At 42.1% G+C, this 20,990-nt stretch overlaps 1 protein-coding gene across 4 annotated transcripts; it reads right to left on the reverse strand.

Moving 5' to 3' along the window:
- Window positions 1-2,317: 2,317 nt before the first annotated feature.
- Window positions 2,318-13,381, reverse strand: LOC124036364 (RNA-binding protein EWS-like). Of its 4 annotated transcripts, none has more exons than XM_046350862.1 (17): window positions 13,130-13,381; window positions 12,376-12,412; window positions 12,169-12,220; window positions 11,849-11,981; window positions 11,694-11,708; window positions 11,030-11,225; window positions 10,024-10,295; window positions 9,744-9,909; window positions 7,122-7,159; window positions 5,746-5,778; window positions 5,433-5,548; window positions 4,275-4,404; window positions 3,983-4,102; window positions 3,729-3,861; window positions 3,546-3,631; window positions 2,790-3,042; window positions 2,318-2,692 (listed from the first exon to the last, which is right to left on the reverse strand). In XM_046350862.1, exons 1-17 carry the CDS (start codon window positions 13,143-13,145, stop codon window positions 2,656-2,658), a joined length of 1,833 nt encoding a protein of 610 aa, XP_046206818.1. In that variant the 5' UTR covers window positions 13,146-13,381; the 3' UTR covers window positions 2,318-2,655. The 4 variants fall into 4 exon arrangements, with proteins under 4 accessions (XP_046206818.1, XP_046206819.1, XP_046206820.1 ...); XM_046350863.1 differs by having other exon boundaries at window positions 10,024-10,289; window positions 13,130-13,378; XM_046350864.1 differs by lacking the exon at window positions 11,694-11,708 and having other exon boundaries at window positions 13,130-13,376.
- Window positions 13,382-20,990: the final 7,609 nt, after the last annotated feature.

Below are 20,990 nucleotides of genomic sequence, written 5' to 3' on the forward strand. Positions count from 1 at the left end.
TCAGCTGTGACCGGACTTCACACAAAACACTGGGCTTTGCTCTTTAATTGGAAATTAGACATTTGAGAAGTTAGGGCTGGAGCATTTAGAGCGTTCATATTTCATTTGATAACCAGGACACCGTACAACAAAGTACAATGAATGCACCCTGCCTGTGATGTCAAAAGTGATTACAGGTATGCAAACAGACTGGATTATAAAAGCAGACCCAACTTTTAAATTTAAACAAAGCTCAATTCATTCTCATTGGGAAGTGAAGAGTGATTATCAAAAGTGCTCTGAGAATGTCTGGACATATGTTGAACAGATGCATTAAATAATGTGGTATAAGTCACAGCCAGGGGAGGCTGACATCTGGTTAATAACATCCATTGCCTCTTGATATGATTGAGAGGTTTCTCAAACAACGAAAATAACTTGCAAAGACGTCATCGCAATTCTGTAAAAAAGCCTGAAGGCAGTCGATGTCTATTCTCACCAGCAAATGTACTATTTAGTTCAGTCATTTTTGACCAAGTACCTCTTCATTCACTAGTCATTATACAGTTAATTTCGGGAAGTAGTCAGACCAACTTTTACCACATTGTTAAAAATGAGGCTAATGTAACAATGTGTAAATAGTTTTCCCTCAATCTACACACAATACCCCATAATGACAAAGCAAAAATATTTAGAAATGTTTGGAATGTATACATTTTTAAAATTTTTATTTCAGATTTCATAAGTATTCAGACCCTTTACTCTGTACTTTGTTGAAACACCTTTGGCAGTGATTACAGCCTCGAGTCCTCTTGTATGAATTTACAAGCTGGGCGTACCTGTATTTGGGGAGTTTCTCCTATTCTTCTCTGCAAATCCTCTCAAGCGGTCAGGTTGGATGGGGAGCGTTGCTGCACTTCTATTTTTAGGTCTCTCCAGAGATGTTCGATCAGGTTCAAGTCCGGACTCAGGCTGGCCCACTCAAGGACATTGAGACTTGTCCCGAAGCCACTCCTGCTTTGTCTTGGCTGTGTGCTTAGGGTCGTTGTCCAGTCTAAGGTCCTGAGCACTCTGGAGCAGGTTTTAATCAAAGATGTCTCTGTACTTTTTTCTGTTCATCTTTCCCTCGATCCTGGCTAGTCTCCCAGTCCCTGCCTCTGAAAAACATCCCCACAGAATGATGCTGCCTTCACTGTAGGGATGGTGCCAAGTTTCCTCCAGATGTAACACTTGGCATTCAGGCCAGAGTTCAATCTTGGTTTCATCCGACCAGAGAATCATGTTTCTCATGGTCTGAGTCCTTTAGGTGGCTTTTGGCAAACTCCAAGTGGGCTGTAATGTGCCTTTTACTGAGGAGTGGCTTGCATCTGGCCACTCTACCATAAAGGCCTGATTGGTGGAGTGCTGCAGAGATGGGAGAACCTTCCAGAAGGACAATCATCTCCACAGAAGAACTCTGGCGCTCTGTCATTGACCATCAGGTTCTTGGTCACCTCCCTGACCAAGGCACTTCTCCCCCGATTGCTCAGTTTGGCCGGGTTGCCAGCTCTTTTTGTGGTTCCAAACTTCTTCCATTTAAGAACGATTGAGGCCACTGTGTTCTTGGGGACCTTAAATGCTGCAGACATTTTTTGGTACCCTTCCCCAGACCTGTGCCTCGACACAATCCTGTCTGAGGTCTACGGGACAATTCCTTTGACCTAACGGCTTGGTTTGCTGACAAGCTATCAAAGATGGGACCTTATACAGACAGGTGTGTGCTTTTTCAAATCATGTCCAATTTACCACAATGTAAACAGGACAAACCTGATCCCAATTTCAAGTTCCATACCAATGGGTCAGAGTACTTATCTAAATATGGCTTTGTTTATTTGCAATACTTTAAAATGTTCTACAAAATCTTTTCGCTTTGTCATTATGGGGTATTGCTATTCTGTGTATATTTTTTTATTTAATCCATTTTAGAATAAGGCTGTAATGTCATCAAAATATGGAGAAAGGGGTCCAAATACTTTCCGAATGCACTGTATATGATTACAAATGCAACATGAAGAGTCACAGACCAGTTACATATCCTCTATGGCTTAGTGGCTGTCAGAGGACTTCTCTATATCTTTAGCAAAGTTCTTGGGAAAATGGATGAATCTATCATGCTGGTATTGTTGCAGAGCTGCAGACTACATAGTGCCTCCTTGTGGACAATTCATGAAGAGAAACCTGCTGAAGGAGCAGAGCTGTCAAATACTGTATAATTCCTACCACTCTAGAACAGTTCAATATACACGCAAACAGTCAACCAATCACGATGCCTCATAACAGCAATGGATCTGAACTTCTATTAGCATCAAATAGGAGTGGAAATTTTATTTTCAAAATTGTTCATTACACAATTGTGGGAAGGAAAAGCAATTACAATTAAAAAATAAACGTCATGTTTTACAATACTGTCCAAAACAAAAATCAGTCTGTACATCTAAGAAATGCAAAAATAAACGTGCACAAGTCAAAATAACTGAACCAAGGGTAAACAAAACTAAAAACAAAACATTTAACTAGGAGTTGAATGAAACTGCAGAGTATTTCAAAAGCAGTTATAACCATTTATAATATGGAATCATAAATTAAAATTTTCATTTTAAAAATCTAATCCTGCGTCAGATGGAACATTGCTTTCTTTTAGTAGGGTCGGTCTCTGCGTTCCTGGCGATGGTCCCTATGAGAGGAAAAAACAATGCATGTTTGTTAGACACTAAATTAAGTAAGCAAATAATATTTGAGTATGATGAAAGCAGTCCAACATATCCCCTTACCTCATATCCATCTTGCCTGGGGGCCCACCCATTCCTCCTCTCCCCATTCCTCTTCCTCTGTCCATCGGTGGTCCTCCCCTGCTACCCCCTCGGAATCCCCCTCGGTCCATTCCACCACGCCCTCTGAAGCCACCGCCACGGTCACCTCCCCATCCCCCACGGAAGCCACCAGGACCACCGGGCCCTCCTGGTCCGCCACGGTCCATTCCTCTGCCCCCACGCATCCCCATGCCACCCCTGCCTCGCTCACCACCTGAACAAAACCACACAAGGCCCAGTTTAGCTTGCCACCAGACTATTGTAGACATATTGTATGCTACACAGTGTAGATCGCTGTTGATATAATTTGGGCTGCTGGTAATGATAGTACCAGGAAATTCCAAACGCCCAAAGACAACTGAACTTCATATCATGGAGTACTTCACAGGGAGGGAAATATGACTACTAAACATGAAAGTGGCATTCCAAGTGAACACAGAACAAGTCCTCCAATGCCAAAGCGTTTCATTATAGTGAGCTGACTGCTGCACATAGATGATGTCATGTTTCCCCAGAGATGACACGAATCAAGTACAACTGCTAAGCATGGACCCGAAGTCAAGGTGATAAACCGGTTTGATTTGTCTGTTTACATTTCAAGCATTAAGATATATGACATAGGAATCAGCCTGTGTTTCTCAAATAACACTTAATGATTCATGTCTAGTTATGAATCAGGCCCTGACAATAGTGTTGCTGTGCCGGTGAGAGGCGTACCTGAAGGGGGCCCAAAGCCCTCTGGTTTGGGAGCTTTGCACTGGTTACACTCCATCCTCCAGGAAAAGTTCTGGTTGCCACAGCCCCTGAGAAAGACGACCACTCAGTCAGTACACGGTATACACAAAAACTGTACATTTAAAAAAGGGGAAAGGGAACATACATTTTTCTTGAGGTACTTACTGGCTGGGGCACTCCCAGTCTCCAGCTCTCTGCTGTATGTTGCCACCCGGGCCCCCTGGTCCACCTCTGCCCATGCCACGTGGTCCTCCTCGTGGGACAAAACCTCCACGCTCCCCTCCACGGCCCATCATGCCTAACACCACACACCAGAGGTAGTTTCAGTATTTCACTTAAATGGTCATGGCAACGTGGGACAATACCTTCTTGTTCAAAACTGAAAATATAAGTCCCACAAAAGAAAGTTAGACATTTACCTCCAGGTCCTCCACGGCCCATCATGTCACCCCTCATGGGCATGCCCCCTCTCATCCCACCCATCATGGGCTTACGGCGAGCCATTGACACCTTCAGCCTCTTTCCCTGGTACTCTTTCCCTGTGGAGATCATGAACAGAAGAAAACAGGAAAAAATAGAAAATGGAGAGAGAGGCTTGGGTTACTGGTCATTTCTTGTATTCTACAGTACATTTCTGCATTAATCTGGACAGTTCAAGGGTAACATCAGAGAATATGCTGATGTAGGTTTAACAGGGCCAGTGAGACTAACCATCGAAGTACTCCACAGCAGCTTTGGCACAGACGGGCTCCTCGTAGGACAGAGTGGCGTCTCCCTTAGGCTTCCCTGAATCATTGTCTGTGTAGATGTTGATGGCAGGCTTGCCCAACCTCCGGTTCATCTGAACATTAACAGAGGAATGAATCACTCAAGTCAAACTACCACACCATTGACAACTATCTGCAGCTGTATTTTGATTTTTTATAGCATTTCTTTAACTGTTCAATCCTCCAATTAAAATGAGAACAATACAAGAGATTAGCAGTCGCCATTTATAAAAGCATTCTTTGGGAAAGACTGGAATGCCGTGTTTCCCCCATTTATTAATGCCGTAGCGGCAACGGTTGTGAAAGGGGCAGGGCGCAACGGTTGTGAAAGGGGCAGGGCACAACTTGAATGTGTCCGGAATTGGCAGCCGAGAGCAAAATGTGCCTTTTCTTAGACAATTTCCTGCAGTTCTATACATTTCTCCGTGGAACTGAGAATTCTGTAGTGTGAAAGAATTTTCTACAATTCTATGCATTTTGCTTAAATATTATTAAACATCCAATGGGGACCCCAATCGGGGCCCCCGGACATGTACCTTGCTTTAGTAATTGTAATTTACACTGTTTTTCCATCTCAAATTATACTTTTTTTAATTTAAAAAAAAAGTGTGGTTTTAATTTATTAGGATCCATTTGCGACATCTAGTCTTACTTTTGTCTGAACACATAACGAAAAGACACAGAAGAATTTACATACTCTACATGTTAATGTTTTTAAATGTATGTGTACATACACACAACAAGTATGGGAGAGAGGCATTGTGCTGTGAGGCGTTCCTCTGTTTTTTGAAACCAGGTTCTGTTCACTTGTGTTATATGATAGGGAGTTGCATGCACTCATGGCTCTCTATAATACTATAAGTTTCATTGAATTTGTTCCGGACCTGGGGACTGTGAAAAGACCCCTGGTGACATGTCTGGTGGGTTAAGTGTGTGTGTAAGTTGACTATGCGAACAATTTTGAGTTTTAAAGAGACATTTGTGGTAACAATTTAGCAGTTGAGGTATACAGATGCTAGGTGAATACAGGGGAACAAATGGAATGTATGAGACCTAATACAGGTTTAAATTGAAATTATTTAGTTTCAGAGCATATCCTCACCCTTATAGGTCCAGGGTGTTTGAAGAAAACAGCCATCTCCTCCAGAGTTGCGCTTTCAGTGAGTCCTGTGATGTAGATGGTGCTGTTCTCAGAGTCATCCTGCTCCTCAGGGCGCCCTGAACAGACAGAACTACTGTTTAAAACAAGCATGAACACACTGCCACTATACTGTCCTTCATGTCAGATTCATAGCATACACCATTAGGCAAAGCCACTTCAAGATGAACGCAACAAAGGCTTTCAGGTGGATGCAATACTGCCAAATCAGTACGATAAATGCTGAAAGTTTGATGGTCAGTTGGTGTCTATTTACCCATGTCACGCTCTGCCCCGTTGTTCATGGGTCCTGTTGTCCACCAGGCAAGGTAGAGAAAAAGGCAAAGAAAAGTCAGTTTGTGCCACTCAAGTCCACTGCTGAAGAGAATTTGAAGTGACAACCCAGACACACTCCTCCAAAAACACAGGTGTCAGACATTTGGGAAAATTGAAAATGGTACTGTGGTAAACCATGTTCCCCTCTTAAGTGGAAGACTCAGTAACCAGTATATTAGGAGTCCGCCCCATTCACAAAAATGGTTTGCTCCTACAAGACAGTGAGTCACGTGGCCGTAGCTTGCTATATAAAGCAAAGAGCAATTCAGTTACTGCTCGGTTGAACGTTAGAAATGTGCAAAACGAGTGACTTAAGAGACTGACCGTGATATGATCATAGGTGCACCGGCACCTCAGAAACGGCCGGCATATTGGGCTTTTCACGCACGAGTGTCTAGGGTTTACCGAAATTGGTATGACAACTAAACAAACATTGGCGGCAGTCACGTGAGCAAAAACAGCTTGTTGAGGTCGAAGGAGAATGGCAAGAATCATGCAAGCTGACAGGCATGCCACAAACAGGCAAATAACCCAGTACAACAGTGGTTTGCAGAACAGCATCTTGGAACGCACAACTAGTGAGTCCTTGTCACGGCTGGGCTATAGCAGGAGATGACCACACATTGCCAGGTTTGACCAAACCCAGCTCCTGTTGAATCATGCTAATGGCAGTCAGGATTGTGTGTAAATCAACATGAGTCCATAGCCCCAGCCTGCCTGCCGTCAAGAGTACATGCTTGTGCCAGTTGTCGTGAATGTTTTCCTGGCACACATTAGGTCCCTTGATACTGAGCAAAGTTTCCCTGGCCCGAAGAATACAGGCATTTCTGGAGGCAAAGGGGCATACTAGATGGGTGTACCTAATAAACTGGCAACTGAGTGTATATTAATAATGATGTAAAATAAAACCTCAGACCCTTCCGTATAAAAATGTGTGCCATAAGAAAAGTTCTTATGCCACCACAGTCCCAAAAAATACCAGGAGTTTGCTCCATGAAATTGTAAATGCAAAACCATTTTTCCAAACCCGACACGTTTCTTAGCAGCAGGCATTTGTCATTAACTTGTCATTGTAAAATAAGTACCTTGCTTTTCAAGGTTACCTTAAGCAGTGAGTGATAAACCAAAATGAGTTAAAAGTACCCCTTTCCTCTATTTCCATCCATCCTAATAGCCACCTATATAGATATTTGGCTACCCAAAAAAACGCTACACACACACACGTAATGTAAGGGCTTAGGTAAATGCTCAGAGCGTACATGCTCTAGTAGGTAAAGGTCTGGAGTGGACTAGCCAGTGTAATACTCGTTAACTTACCACCAGGCTTATTGAAGCCACCTCTGTCTCCGGCGACGCTATGGGGGAATAAATGGAGATATGAAGGCGATTTCCCTTTTATCAGCCACTTCCATGTGTGGAGCCTCGTGGCTCGTTTGGGGAGGTTGACGGACACAGTTCTGACTAGCTCATTTAACAACACCCCCCAACATGCCTATACAGTCTATGCAATCCAGTGAATTGGGAATTAAGGTATTAACAGCAACTACGTGGCATGACTCCTTTACTAAATGGCTTCTTAATGACAGCATTCAATAGCAGATACTGGAAAGTTTGGAGGTAGCCAAGGGGTGCTAAATCTGTTACGTTTGGGAAATATGGGACAGAATCCCAGGTATTTGTTACAAAGGAAAACGATTTCAGATGCATTCCATATGTAGACAAGTAGAGGCTAAATGTCTAGCCCGGAGATATACAATGCTTAGAAGATCACATATTTAACTGTAAATGTATGTCGATTATGCATTATGTCCACTTTACAGCTGAAGCAACCAGCTAAAAAAAAACATTTCTTTATTTAAGTGGTCAAATGCAATGGATCTGAAATATTACAAACAGGTGATAGCCACCTTGGGGAGAAAAAAATAAATCCATGTACATTTTACAAAGATGATTTGAAGTTACACAATTCTAATACAGAATTTAATTTGACCAAGTTACAATGTTAAGCTGTAAAGTTACATTTGTATAGTATAATTTGAGTTTCCCAGCACACTTTAGACAGCACCATCCTCATCTCTTGGATTTAAGGCAGAACCCAAATCTCTGTTGTTTAACCCCTTTGTTGTTTAAGATGCTGGCTCTTTAGTGAGTACAGGCACTTTATAGAATAAAGCTGGGTTTACATGGCTCTCACTGTTACCTGTAGCGTAAATGTGACAAAGCATGTTAAAAAAGGTGTTCATTTGATTAAACAAAACATTTGTAATCCAAAACACATTTCAAAAACACACATAAGGGGGTGGTTTTCCAGACAGATTAAGCCTAGTCCAAAGGCTAAAAAGCATTCTCAGCATTCTTTTCAGGAGACTAGGCTGAATCTGAGTCTGGGAAACCGGACCCAAAACATTTTGAACAAAAAACTATCCTGTATGAAAGTAAATGAATGAGTAACATATGGATGAGAAGCTACATTTCTAGACTACTTTAACCAATGTCAGCTGAGAGCTAGGGTTGTGATATATACTTTCAACTTTAAAACAGGGCTAATTCAATAACATTATCTAATTGAGGTTAAAACAAATGTGACATGTAATTAATCAAATATTGTGCTGTTGGCAGAGCAGTATTATTCACTTTGATGATCCTTTTAGGGCACACACACAGCCATGTACTGAATAACCTATTACTGTAATATAAGCCTAGGGCAAAACAATTGAACACGATAGGAGTCTGGTGTGACCTAGTGAACATGTGATCCGTGTTTTCTTATTACAGGAATATTTACCTTGAGCCGTCTGATACTCAATCGACTCAAACTCGAGGTCCTATCATAATGCTGAGAAAGCTTTAACTAAACATGAAAGGCTACAGGTGGCAAGTACAGTACCAACAACCTATAAGGGGGATAACTTTGGTTCTGCATGGATGTGCCCTGAAGAAATTGATTTTTTTCGGTTTTCCCAACAAACAAAAATCCTCAAATGTGCATGGACCTCAACTTAATATGCAAAAAAATGCATTAGAATAAGTCATCAAAGCATCTTGCTTATTAAACAAAAAGTTATTTTAAAAGACCTTCCTCACGGGTCATGAGCCAAAAATGGTCCCTTAAATGGCCAGAAATGTTGTCCAGAAATTACCTCATTGGACAGAAAGGGGCACACCTCCCAACACCAATGTGAAAAAATATTGTATTTTATTGGAAAGGTTTGCTAGCTTAAAGATAAGAACTTTGTGGTCTGAAGAAGCAAGTCATATATTAATGTGAAATAATACCTTTATATAAACAATAGTCAACACAAGCCAAAACCTAAAATTATCAGTTAATTTAATTTAACTTTCCATAGTGCATACTCTCAAATACTGTACCTTCTGGATCAGCTTTTTAAAAGGAAAACCAGAGGATGGAATAAATACCCATGAAAATGATACGTTCTTAAACCATCTTAATTTATTTAACATCAAAGCAATAATTTTAGAAGGTGAGGTGTGCCCACAGCAGTGACCCTGTGAAGCCTTGTGAATAGATTTACCATAATCAATGCTATGGATGATATGCTGCGGTACAGCAACAAAGGATATCCGATTGAATAGTTTGAGTCCAGCTCTCTGTTCACACGTCAGTCCCAACTCTTTGATTCATGAAAACATATTCCCTTCTTACCTTTGGCCACTATGGCAGGGCTGAGAGTTAGTACTCATTTATAGAGGTCCCTTCATCTAACTTTCTGTAGGAATTATATCTTTAATTTTACACAAATGTGAACAGTTTGACTTCCCCCACTAATAAATTTGTTGTCTGTCATCCTTTTATAGGGTTATATCTCAGGGGCCCAACTTACGTTTTAGGGAAACTTCAGACTCAGCCCTGCTCTGCCTTGACGAAGCACTTGTAAGAGTGGATGGAGGTTAAGTTAAGCAATAAGGAGTCTCACTTACCCCATGCCTCCACGGCCCATGCCCCCACGGCCCCGGCCACCGTGCATCATGCCGCCCCTGTCATAGCCATCCCTGGGAGGACCACGGCTCTCCCCTGACCCTGGGAATCCAGCAGGCTCAGAGCCAGAGTAGCCAGAGCTGCCTCTGCCCTCCTGCCCATAGTTATCTACAGAATAGCATAACAACAAGGTTAGGGGAAAAGGAGGGAAAATCACATGACTATGACAATAAATAGCAGGTAGGCATGGGTGTTGAAATAGCAGGAGACTGATGCTCTTACTATAATGGCTTGACTGGTTGTAACCACTTTGAGGTCCGCTCTGTTGTCCATACTGGCTGGCTGCAGGCTGCCCATAGGAACCCGAGGCCTGAGGGGGATAGCCCGCAGCAGGAGCCTGTTGCTGCGGTGGGGGCTGCTGCTGCTGGTATCCACTCTGCTGCTGCCCATAGCCTCCCTGCTGGGCCTGGTACCCACTCTGCGGTGCGGCATATCCCCCTGGCTGAGAGTAGCTGCTCTGGCTGTAGCCAGCGGGCTGGCTGCTGGCACTGTAACTAAAGCGATTAGGGACAGGCAGGGATTGAACAGATCAAAGAGCGCTACATAACTATCTCTACCGGGTGGCGATGTGGTCTAGGGCACTGCATCGCAGTGCTAGCTGTGCCACGAAATATTCTGGATTCGAGCTCAGGCTCTGTCGCAGCCGTCCGCGACCTGGAGGCCCATGGGGCGATGTATGGTGTTTCCTCCGACACATTGGTGCGGCTGGCTTCCGGGTTGGATGTCCGTTGTGTCAAGAAGCAGTGCAGCTAGGTTGGGTTGTGTTTCAGAGGATGCACGCCTCTCCCGAGTCTGTACTGGAGTTGCAGCGATGAGACAAGACTGTAACTACTACCAATTGGATACCATGAAATTGGGGAGAAAAAAAACGCTCCTCACAGTAGATGGTTCTTATAAGTTACCAGCTGCAACTTGTCTTCTAATATGAACAATCATTAACAAAATATTGTGTAACTAACTGCACAACGACCTCCATTACACCCAGATGGATTTACTACAAAGCAGAATCGATTAGTTCAGCAACCAGAAATAACTACTGATTTTATGATTAATTAAAATAGCTAAACTTAGATGTCTTTTAGTTTGTTCAATCAATTAGAACATGTCCATTTCAAACAACTTTATATAAAATAAACTTATCTGAATATTTTTGCAAGTTAGATGGCCAACTCCTTGATCCTTCTTTGTAATATACCCTTAGTTCTTAATGTAACACTAGTTAGCCTACCTCTGAGGTGCAGTGGAGGCAGGCTGCTGACCGTAGCCAGCGTAGGCAGACTGGGCTGCATAGCCTGGCTGGGATGCATAGGTTGGCTGAGAGGCAGCGGGGGCAGCAGCAGCAGCGCTCTCATATCCACTGGCTCCATAGCCTGCGGCGGGCTGGGAGTAGGCATGGGCACTGGGCTGGGCAGCAGGGTACCCAGCTGTGGACAAAGAGGAGATGGTTTAACTAAACGCTTTAGATGGATAATTCCAGGCACACACTGTTGGGATTTTAGACCAGAGGCTGAACTACCCAAATGAATGAAGCAATCTGTTGCTTATTTGAATCACTCTATACCCAGGACTTCAAAAACAAAAGTGCCCATGAGGAGAACTGATGAAGAATATTATGGCACAGAAAACCATTGTGTGATAAAGAGTATTAGAATAAGTGTTAGTCCCTTGATAATATTATTTATCTATCGTCTTGTATCACTAACATGTCTGTTACAATTATGATTCAGGATGAGTACATAAAATGTAAAATAAATCTAGCATGTCCAGGGTTCATCTAGTCTACTAACAATACTACATTTGATTCTAAATACAGTATATTATATGGATCACTCCATCAAGGCATTGAAGACTTGAAATGGGTGGAGATGCATGAAAGGGAATCTGTGTCAAACCTGTTTTACTCCCAGCTGGAACGTGATAGCAATAGAGGAGAAAATGTTCACATTACATGAGATCAATAGTTAGTCATTTGATGGACAATTCTCACCCCCCCCCCCCAAAAAAAACAATACAGTTGACCAAACATTTTGGTCTCTCTGGAACTGACCTGATGCTGGTTGCCCATAGGAGGAACCATACTGCTGCTGTGTATAGCCACCAGCAGAGGGTGCTGCCTGAGGGTAACCGGTCTCAGCTGCAGCTGGTTGGGCATAGGACCCATATGCTTGCTGGCTATAACCCTGTTGAAATACAAAAGGCCATAAGCTATTAGTCTATAGAAGAATAAGTCTGATTTCCCAAGGCACAAGTTTTCCTGTGCTTTAGTTCAAGCAGTATGCAAACATGTCATGAGATCTGGGCATAATGTGGGTCACTGACCATTATTCCAGTTTGAATAATTTATAAATTACTTCTAATAAAACTCACCTGGGCAGATTGTCCATAGGCCTGTGAGGGCTGAGCAGCATAGGATCCATACCTGCAGGGACACAAGAGCATTCAATCATACAGTACCCATCTCTGATGTTGGCGACTTGGTAAATCATAATGAATTTACCTAATTACACACAACACCCATCCCACTGCATTGATTTGAATAGTCTGGTAGCACAATACCCATGTAGAAAGACTTACCCCTGCTGGGCACTGGCCTGGTTGTAGGAACTGTAATCTTTAAAAGAAATTAACAAAATAAATTACTAGCCTAGGCTTAACTTTCAGCAACAGTCCTAGTATCAAATTCAGTTTGGGACTGCTCGACAATAATACCGTGTAAACCTTTTGCATTGCCAACAACGGCACACAATGGAAAGTATTTCAATTTCAAAATAGAAAAGCACAACTGCAATTCGCTCTAAGCAAGGTCCGACTAGAGGCCGTTTTCCGGCGTTGTGTAGTGGAGGACATCCCGCCTTTGCTTGCATAACTACCGTAGCTAACGTTCTTTTTTTTAAACTAGCCACACGTTTCAATTTGCAGACAAAGAAACGACGTGCGGCTAGATTAGCAAGGCCGCATGACCAACGGAATTGCATACGCACAGGCACGAATTAACAAAGCAGATAAACGTATGTGGTGAATTTGTACCCTTCGCCCGGCATCGTGGCTAGTTAGGGCCTACTGCCCTAGATTTTAGCTAAGCTAGCTACAGTAGTAAACTGGTCAATTCACCAAACTGGTCAATTCGGCTGGCTAACTACCAACGTTAGCTAGCTTAATAGCTAGCTACCGACTACTGTACAGATGTAAACGTTCGCATTAGATTTGAATGTTGGATAATAAAAATTGCGTAACTATGCAGAATTACATATAACTTTCTTTTGATATGCAACAATAAGTAATGTATTCGTGCAAAATCAGATAATAAAAGACCGTTAACGAAACCCACCAGGAGCTGACGCCATCTTCGTTTCTTCGTTTAGTCAGAGAATGGCGCATGCGCGTAAAAGTAGACGAGCCTCTGGCAAAGATGTTCGGTAAGCGCTATCTTGGATACTAGGGATGTCCCTACCCCAAACCTTAACAATAACCGTTACCTAGCCCTAACCTTAACCGTTACTTTAAAAACGCACTATGTAGTAACCGCTCCGGCATTTCCTGGTTGCTAAAATTCTATTAGTTCGCGCTCAACTACATGAAAAGGGCTCCTGAGTGGCACAGCGGTCTAAGGCACTGCATCTCAGTGCAATGTCGTCCTTGGTTCGAATTTAGGCTGCATCACATATGGCGGTGATTGGGTGTCGTATAGGGCGATGCACAATTGGCCCAGCGTCATCCAGGTTTGGCCGGGGTAGGCCATCATTGTAAATAAGAATTTGTTCTTAACTGACTTGCCTAGTTTAAATAAAGGTCAAATTTATTTAAATTAAAACTTTAAAAGTTTGACATTAAATAAGTAAAAGTTGAGTTAAGTAAAAAAAAAAAAAAGTAACAAATAATTAAACAGCAGCAGTAAAATAACAATAGCGAGGCCATATACATGGGGTACAGGTACAGAGTCAATATGCGGGGGCACCGGTTAGTCAAGGTAATTGAGGTGACATGTAGGTAAAGTTAAAGTGACAATGCACAGATAATAAACAGAGAGTAGCAGTGTAAAAGAGGGGTCTGTGTAGCCCTTTGATTAGCTGTTCAGGAGTCTTATGGCTGGGGGTAGAAGCTGTAAGAAGCCTTTTGGACCTAGACTCTGGTACCACTTGCCATGCGGTAGCAGAGGGAGCAGTCCATGACTAGGGTGACTGGAGTCTTCGGCAATCTTTAGGGCCTTCCTCCGAAACCCCCTGGTATAGAGGTCTTTGATGGCAGGAAGCTTGGCCCCAGTGATGTACTGGGCCGTATGCACTACCCCTGTAGTGCCTTGCGGTCGGAGGCCGAGCAGTTGCCATACCAGGCAGTGATGCAACCAGTCACAATGCTCCCAATGGCGCAGCTGTAGAACCTTTTGAGGATCTGAGGACCCATGCCAAATCTTTTCAGTCTCCTGAAGGGGAATAGGCTTTGTCGTGCCCTCTTCACGACTGTCATAGTGTGTTTGGATAATGACAGTTTGATGCTGATGTGGACACCAAGGAACTTGAAGCTCTCAACCTGCTCCATTTCAGCCCTGCCGATGAGAATGGGGACGTGCTTGGTCCTCCTTTTCCCGTAGTCCACAATTATCTATTTTGTCTTGATCACATTGAGCAAGGGGTTGTTGTCCTGGCACCACACGGCCAGGTCTTTGACCTCCTCCATATAGGCTGTCTCATCGTGGTTGGTGATCAGGCCTACCACTGTTGTATCATCGGCAAACTTGATGATGGTGTTGGAGTGGTGCCTGGCCCGTGCAGTCATGAATGAGAGTACAGGGAGTACAGGAGGGGACTGAGCATGCACCCCTGAGGGGGCCCCCGTGTTGAGGATCAGCGTGGTGGATGTGTTGTTACCTACCCTTACCACCTGAAGGTGGCCCGTCAGGAAGTCCAGGATCCTGTTGCAGAGGGATGTGTTTAGTTCCAGGGTCCTTAACTGAGTGATGAGCTTTGAGGGCACTATGGTGTTGAACGTTGAGCTGTAGTCAATGAAAAGCATTCTCACATAGGTTTTCTTTTGTCCATGTGGGAAAGGGCAGTTTTGAGTGCAATAAAGATTGCATCATCTGTGGATCTGTTGGGGTGGTATGCAAATTGGAATGGGTCTAGGGTTTATGGGATAATGGTGTTGATGTGAGCCATGACCAGCCTTTCAAAGCACTTCATGGCTACAGACGTGAGGGCTATGGGTCGGTAGTCATTTAGGCAGGTTACCTTTGTGTTCTTGGGCACAGGGACTATGGTGGTCTGCTTGAAACATCATGGTATTACAGACTGAGTCAGGGAGAGGTTTAAAATGTCAGTGAAGACACTTCCCAGTTGGTCAGTGCATGCTCAGAGTACACATCCTGGTAATCCGTCTGGCCTTGCGGCCTTGTGAATGTTGACCTGTTTAAAGGTCTTACTCACATCGGCTACGGAGAGCGTGATCACACACTCATCTGGACAGCTGATGCTCTCATGCATGTTTCAGTGTTACTTGCCTCGAAGTGAGCATATAAGTAATTTAGCTCGTCTGGTAGGCTCATGTCACTGGGCAGCTCGCAGCTGTGCATCCCTTTGTAGTCTGTAATAGTTTGCAAGCCTTGCCACATCCGAAGATCGTTGGAGCTGGTGTAGTACAATTCAATCTTAGTCCTATTTTGATGCTTTGCCTGTTTGATGGTTCATTGGAGAGCATAGCGGGATTTCTTATAAGCTTCAGGGTTAGAGTCCCGCTCCTTGAAAGCGGCAGCTCTACCCTTTAGCTCAGTGAGGATGTTGCCTGTAATCCATGGCTCCTGACTAATGTGTACCCCCCGCACATTGATTCGGGGCCCCCTGTATATAGCCTCGTTATTGTTATTTTATATTTACCTTTAAAAAATGTTTACTTCAGTTTATTTAGTAAACATTTTCTTAACTCTTGTTTTTCTTAAAACCTTATTGTTGGTTAAGGGCTTGTCAGTAAGCATTTCACAGTAAGGTCTACTACACCTGTTGTATTTGGCGCATGTGACCAATACAAATGTCAGTTTATGTGTGAAAATAAGCAAGTGTAGTGTAGAGAATCATTTTACCATCTAAATGACAGGAAGTTGGTGGCACCTTATTTTGGGAGGACGGGCTAGTGGTAATGGCTGGAGCGGAATCGGTGGAATGGTATCAAATACATCAAACACAAGGTTTGATGCCATTACATTCACTCTGTTCCAGACATTATTAAAAGCTATCCTCCCCTCAGCAGCCTCTATAAATCTAAACCAAAGTTAAATATATTTTCCATATTCCAAAAAATTGTATTTTCAGTTGTTTGAAGCTGGTGTACAAAACAAAAAGTAAAAGACAATAAAACTACACTTTTCTGCATAATGCTGCGCTCAAAACAACTGATAAACTTAAATTATGTATTAAAACATTCTTTATGTATTTTGGTGGAACATTAAGAATCATCATGTATTATTATCATTATTATTATTTTTATGATGATCATACTTGATTATAATTATATGATGTAGCCTATATGTAATTATATAGCTTTTAAATAAAACAAAATTAACTCAATCTTGGCCTATCAGCTCAACATTCTCAATAATACACTGTAATGGACATTTTGTAGAATGAAACCAGAAACACCTTACCCCTCCACAATTTCAATGACTGTTTTATTGTCACCAGAGTCAAATACAGCAAAATCAACCAAAATCAAATCAAATCTAAATGTATTTGTCACATGCGCCGAATACAACAGGTATTACTTACTGTGAAATGTTTACTTACAAGCCCTTAACCTACAATGCAGTTTTAATGAAAATAAGAGTTAAGAAAATATTTACTAAATAAACTAGTCAAACTTTAAAATACAAAAAGTAACAAATTAAAATAACAATAATGACTCTATATACAGGGGGTAACAGTACTTAGTCAATGTGCGGGGGTACAAGTTAGGAATATAGCTAGTTTTACATTTTTATGTTGGTGAGGTAATATGTTGGTGAGTAAAATGCAGCTGTGCTAGCTTTTTCTATCTAGCAAGCTAGCTGATTGCAGATTTTAGGAATATGAAATTTAACATTTTATCCTATTTAGAAAATGGATTTCTGTTAAGAGAACATTTATTTAATAATTCCCCCAAATATTTTTTCTGCATTAAAATTGCCCAGGGGAGTGTTCCAGTTTGACAGTAACAGGCTGTCCCAGTTTGACAGTAACTTTAGGCTATTGGCATACTGGGACACTCTCAAAATGTAAATATTCTAAAAAGGTGAGAGTAGTAAGAAAACCGCTTACAGTCATTTTGATTTACAATTACATCCCATTACAAATATGTTGTAATGATGCACTGAATATCCTTTGTTCGTTTTGTATAACCTTAACATTATTTACCTCAGTACCCTATAGAGACACGTGTCTTTACACGGGATACCACGCCCACGTCACATCCACTGTGAACCCTTTTCTTTTCCTATACTTCCTACAAATATTGTATACCAAACACATTTCAGGAAGTACACTTTCAAATTCTACATATGATAGATCCATCTAATTCTATGTTGTCCAAATAGGTGGGTATTGATAATATCTGCATTATCTGTTAAAAAAGAAAGTGAGAATCTGAGTCACTTGTTCCGTGAATGTAAATTTGCGTCAGTATTTGGGGAAAACCTTGCAGAATACTTATTTACCATTATGAACACTACCCATGTTTTTGACATGAAGGATATAATATGTTACTACTGCAATGATAACAAGACCATTGAAATTATTGTGAATTTTTTAAATTCTTTATATACAAACAAACATTTCAGAATTCTATACCAAAATTACACATATTTTTTATTTAATTTAATCATCTTGTTAAGACATTATCCCTGGTGAATAATAGCAAGAATAGCATCTTCCTGAATCATAATAATGATATTTTTTCAGAGTGAATACAATTGCACGAGAAATGTTTATTTTTTAGTATTTTTTGGTATTTTTATAGATTTAAAAAATTTGTTTTAGTATTTTCTTGTTAATACATGTGTTTTGTTTTGTTTGACATGTTTGATGTAGCAATGTAAGTTGTTGATTTTTGTATTACGAAAAATTAAAATAATAATAATATCACATACTTCCTTACTAACATACAGGCATTGATTGGTGGCTGTGTTGTTGTACACATTCAAAGCTATTCATTACAAAGCTGAAGTGTCCCTCTTAACCAATACTCACCCTACATTTAGTTTTATGTTATAAACTTTTTCAGCAAATGTAACTTTTTGTGAATTGTGGTGTGATTTTTTTATTTTTAAATGCACATAAAGGCTTCAGAATTCATAAAGGTAATGTTAACTGACTGATATTATCTCATAGAACAAAACGAATAAGATTTTATTTAGATTTTATTTATTTAATTTCACCTTTTTTTAACCAGGTAGGCAAGTTGAGAACAAGTTCTCATTTACAATTGCGACATGGCCAAGATAAAGCAAAGCAGTTGGACACATACAACAACACAGAGTTACACATGGAATTAACAAACATACAGTCAATAATATAGTAGAAAAATAAGTCTATATACAATGTGAGCAAATGAGGTAAGATAAGAGAGGTAAAGGTAAAAAAAAGTCCATGGCGGCAAAGTAAATACAAAATATCAAGTAAAACACTGGAATGGTAGATTTGCAGTGGAAGAATGTGCAAAGTAGAGATAGAAATATTGGGGTGCAAAGGAGCTAAATAAATAAATACAGTAGGGGGAGAGGTAGTGGTTTGGGCTAAATTATAGATGGGCTATGTACAGGTGCAGTAATCTGTGAGCTGCTCTGACAGCTGGTGCTTAAAGCTAGTGTGGGAGATAAGTGTTTCCAATTTCAGAGATTTTTGTAGTTCGTTCCAGTCATTGGCAGCAGAGAACTGGAAGGAGAGGCGGCCAAAGGAAGAATTGGTTTTGGGCGTGACCAGAGAGATATACCTGCTGGAGCGCATGCTACAGGTGGGTGCTGCTATGGTGAACAGCGAGTTGAGATAAGGGGGGACTTTACCTAGCAGGGTCTTGTAGTTGACCGGGAGCCAGTGGGTTTGGCAACGAGTATGAAGCGAGGGCCAGCCAACGAGACCGTACAGGTCGCAGTGGTGGGTAGTATATGGGGATTTGGTGACAAAACGGATTGCACTGTGATAGACTGCATCCAATTTATTGAGTACGGTATTGGAGGCTGTTTTGTAAATGACATCGCCGAAGTCCAGGATCGGTAGGATGGTCAGTTTTACAAGGGTATGTTTGGCAGCATGAGTGAAGGATGCTTTGTTGCGAAATAGGAAGCCAATTCTAGATTTAACTTTGGATTGGAGATGTTTGATGTGAGTCTGGAAGGAGAGTTTATAGTCTAACCAGACACCTAGGTGTTTTTAGTTGTCCACATATTCTAAGTCAGAACCGTCCAGAGTAGTGATGTTGGACGGGCGGGCAGGTGCAGGCAGGGATCGGTTGAAGTTAGTTAATTAGTTTTACTTGTATTTAAGAGCAGTTGGAGGCCACAGAAGGAGAGTTGTATGGCATTGAAGCTCATCTGGAGGGTTGTTAACAAGTGTCCAAAGAAGGGCCAGAAGTATACAGAATGGTGTCGTCTGCGTAGAGGTGGATCAGAGACTCACCAGCAGCAAGAGCGACATCATTGATGTATACAGAGAAGAGAGTCGGTCCAGGAATTGAACCCTGTGGCACCCCCATAGAGACTGACAGAGGCCCTATCAGAGAAGTAGTTGGTGAACCAGGCGAGGCAATCATTTGAGAAACCAAGGCTATCGAGTCTGCCAATGAGGATGTGGTGATTGACAGAGTCGAAAGCCTTGGCCAGGTCAATGAATACGGCTGCACAGTATTGTTTCTTATCGATGGCGGTTAAGATATCGTTTAGGACCTTGAGCGTGGCTGATGTGCACCCATGACCAGCTCTGAAACCAGATGGCATAGCGGAGAAGGTATGGTGGGATTCGAAATGGTCGGTAATCTGTTTGTTGACTTGGCTTTCGAAGACCTTAGAAAGGCAGGGTAGGATAGATATAGGTCTGTAGAAGTTTGGGTTAAGAGTGTCCCCCCCTTTGAAGAGGGGGATGACTGCAGCTGCTTTCCAATCTTTGGGAATCTCAGATGACACGAAAGAGAGGTTGAACAGGCTAGTAATAGAGGTTGCAACAATTTTGGCAGATAATTTTAGAAAGAAAGGGTCCAGATTGTCTAGCCCGGCTGATTTGTATGGGTCCAGATTTTGCAGCTCTTTCAGAACATCAGCTGACTGGATTTGGGACAGGGAGAAATGGGAAAGGCTTGGGCGAGTTGCTGTGAGGGGTGCAGTGCTGTTGACCGGGGTAGGGGTAGCCAGGTGGAAAGCATGGCCAGCCATAGAAAAATGCTGATAAAAATTCTCAATTATGGTGAATTTATCGGTGGTGACAGTGTTTCCTATCCTCAGTGCAGTGGGCAGCTGGGAGGAGGTGTTCTTATTCTCCATGGACTTTACAGTGTCCCAGAACTTTTTTGAGTTTGTGTTGTAGGAAGCAAATTTCTGCTTGAAAAAGCTAGCTTTGGCTTTTCTAACTGCCTGTGTATATTGGTTTCTACCTTCCCTGAAAAGTTGCATATCACGGGAGCTTTTCGATGCTAATGCAGAACTCCATAGGATGTTTTTGTGTTGGTTAAGGGCAGTCCGGTCTGGAGAGAACCAAGGGCTATATCTGTTCCTGGTTCTAAATGTATTGAATGGGACATGCTTATTTAAGATGGTGAAGAAGGCTTTTTTTTAAATAACCAGGCATCCTCTACTGATGGGATGAGATCAATATCCTTCCAGGATACCCCAGCCAGGTCGATTAAAAAGGCCTGCTCGCTGAAGTGTTTCAGGGAGCGTTTGACAGTGATGAGTGGAGGTCGTTTGACCACTGATCCATTACGGATGCAGGCAATGAGGCAGTGATCGCTGAGATCTTGGTTGAAAACAGCAGAGGTGTATTTAGAGGGCAAGTTGGTTAGGATGATATCTATGAAGGTTCCTGTGTTTACGGCTTTGGGGTGGTAGCTGGTAGGTTAATTGATCATTTTGTGAGATTGAGGGCATCAAGTTTAGATTGTAGGATGGCTGGGCTGTTAAGCATGTTCCAGTTTAGGTTGCCTAGCAGCAGGAGCTCTGAAGATAGATGGGGGCAATCAGTTCA

Source organism: Oncorhynchus gorbuscha, linkage group LG05, assembly GCF_021184085.1.
Source record: "Oncorhynchus gorbuscha isolate QuinsamMale2020 ecotype Even-year linkage group LG05, OgorEven_v1.0, whole genome shotgun sequence".
NCBI classification, from domain to species: domain Eukaryota; kingdom Metazoa; phylum Chordata; class Actinopteri; order Salmoniformes; family Salmonidae; genus Oncorhynchus; species Oncorhynchus gorbuscha.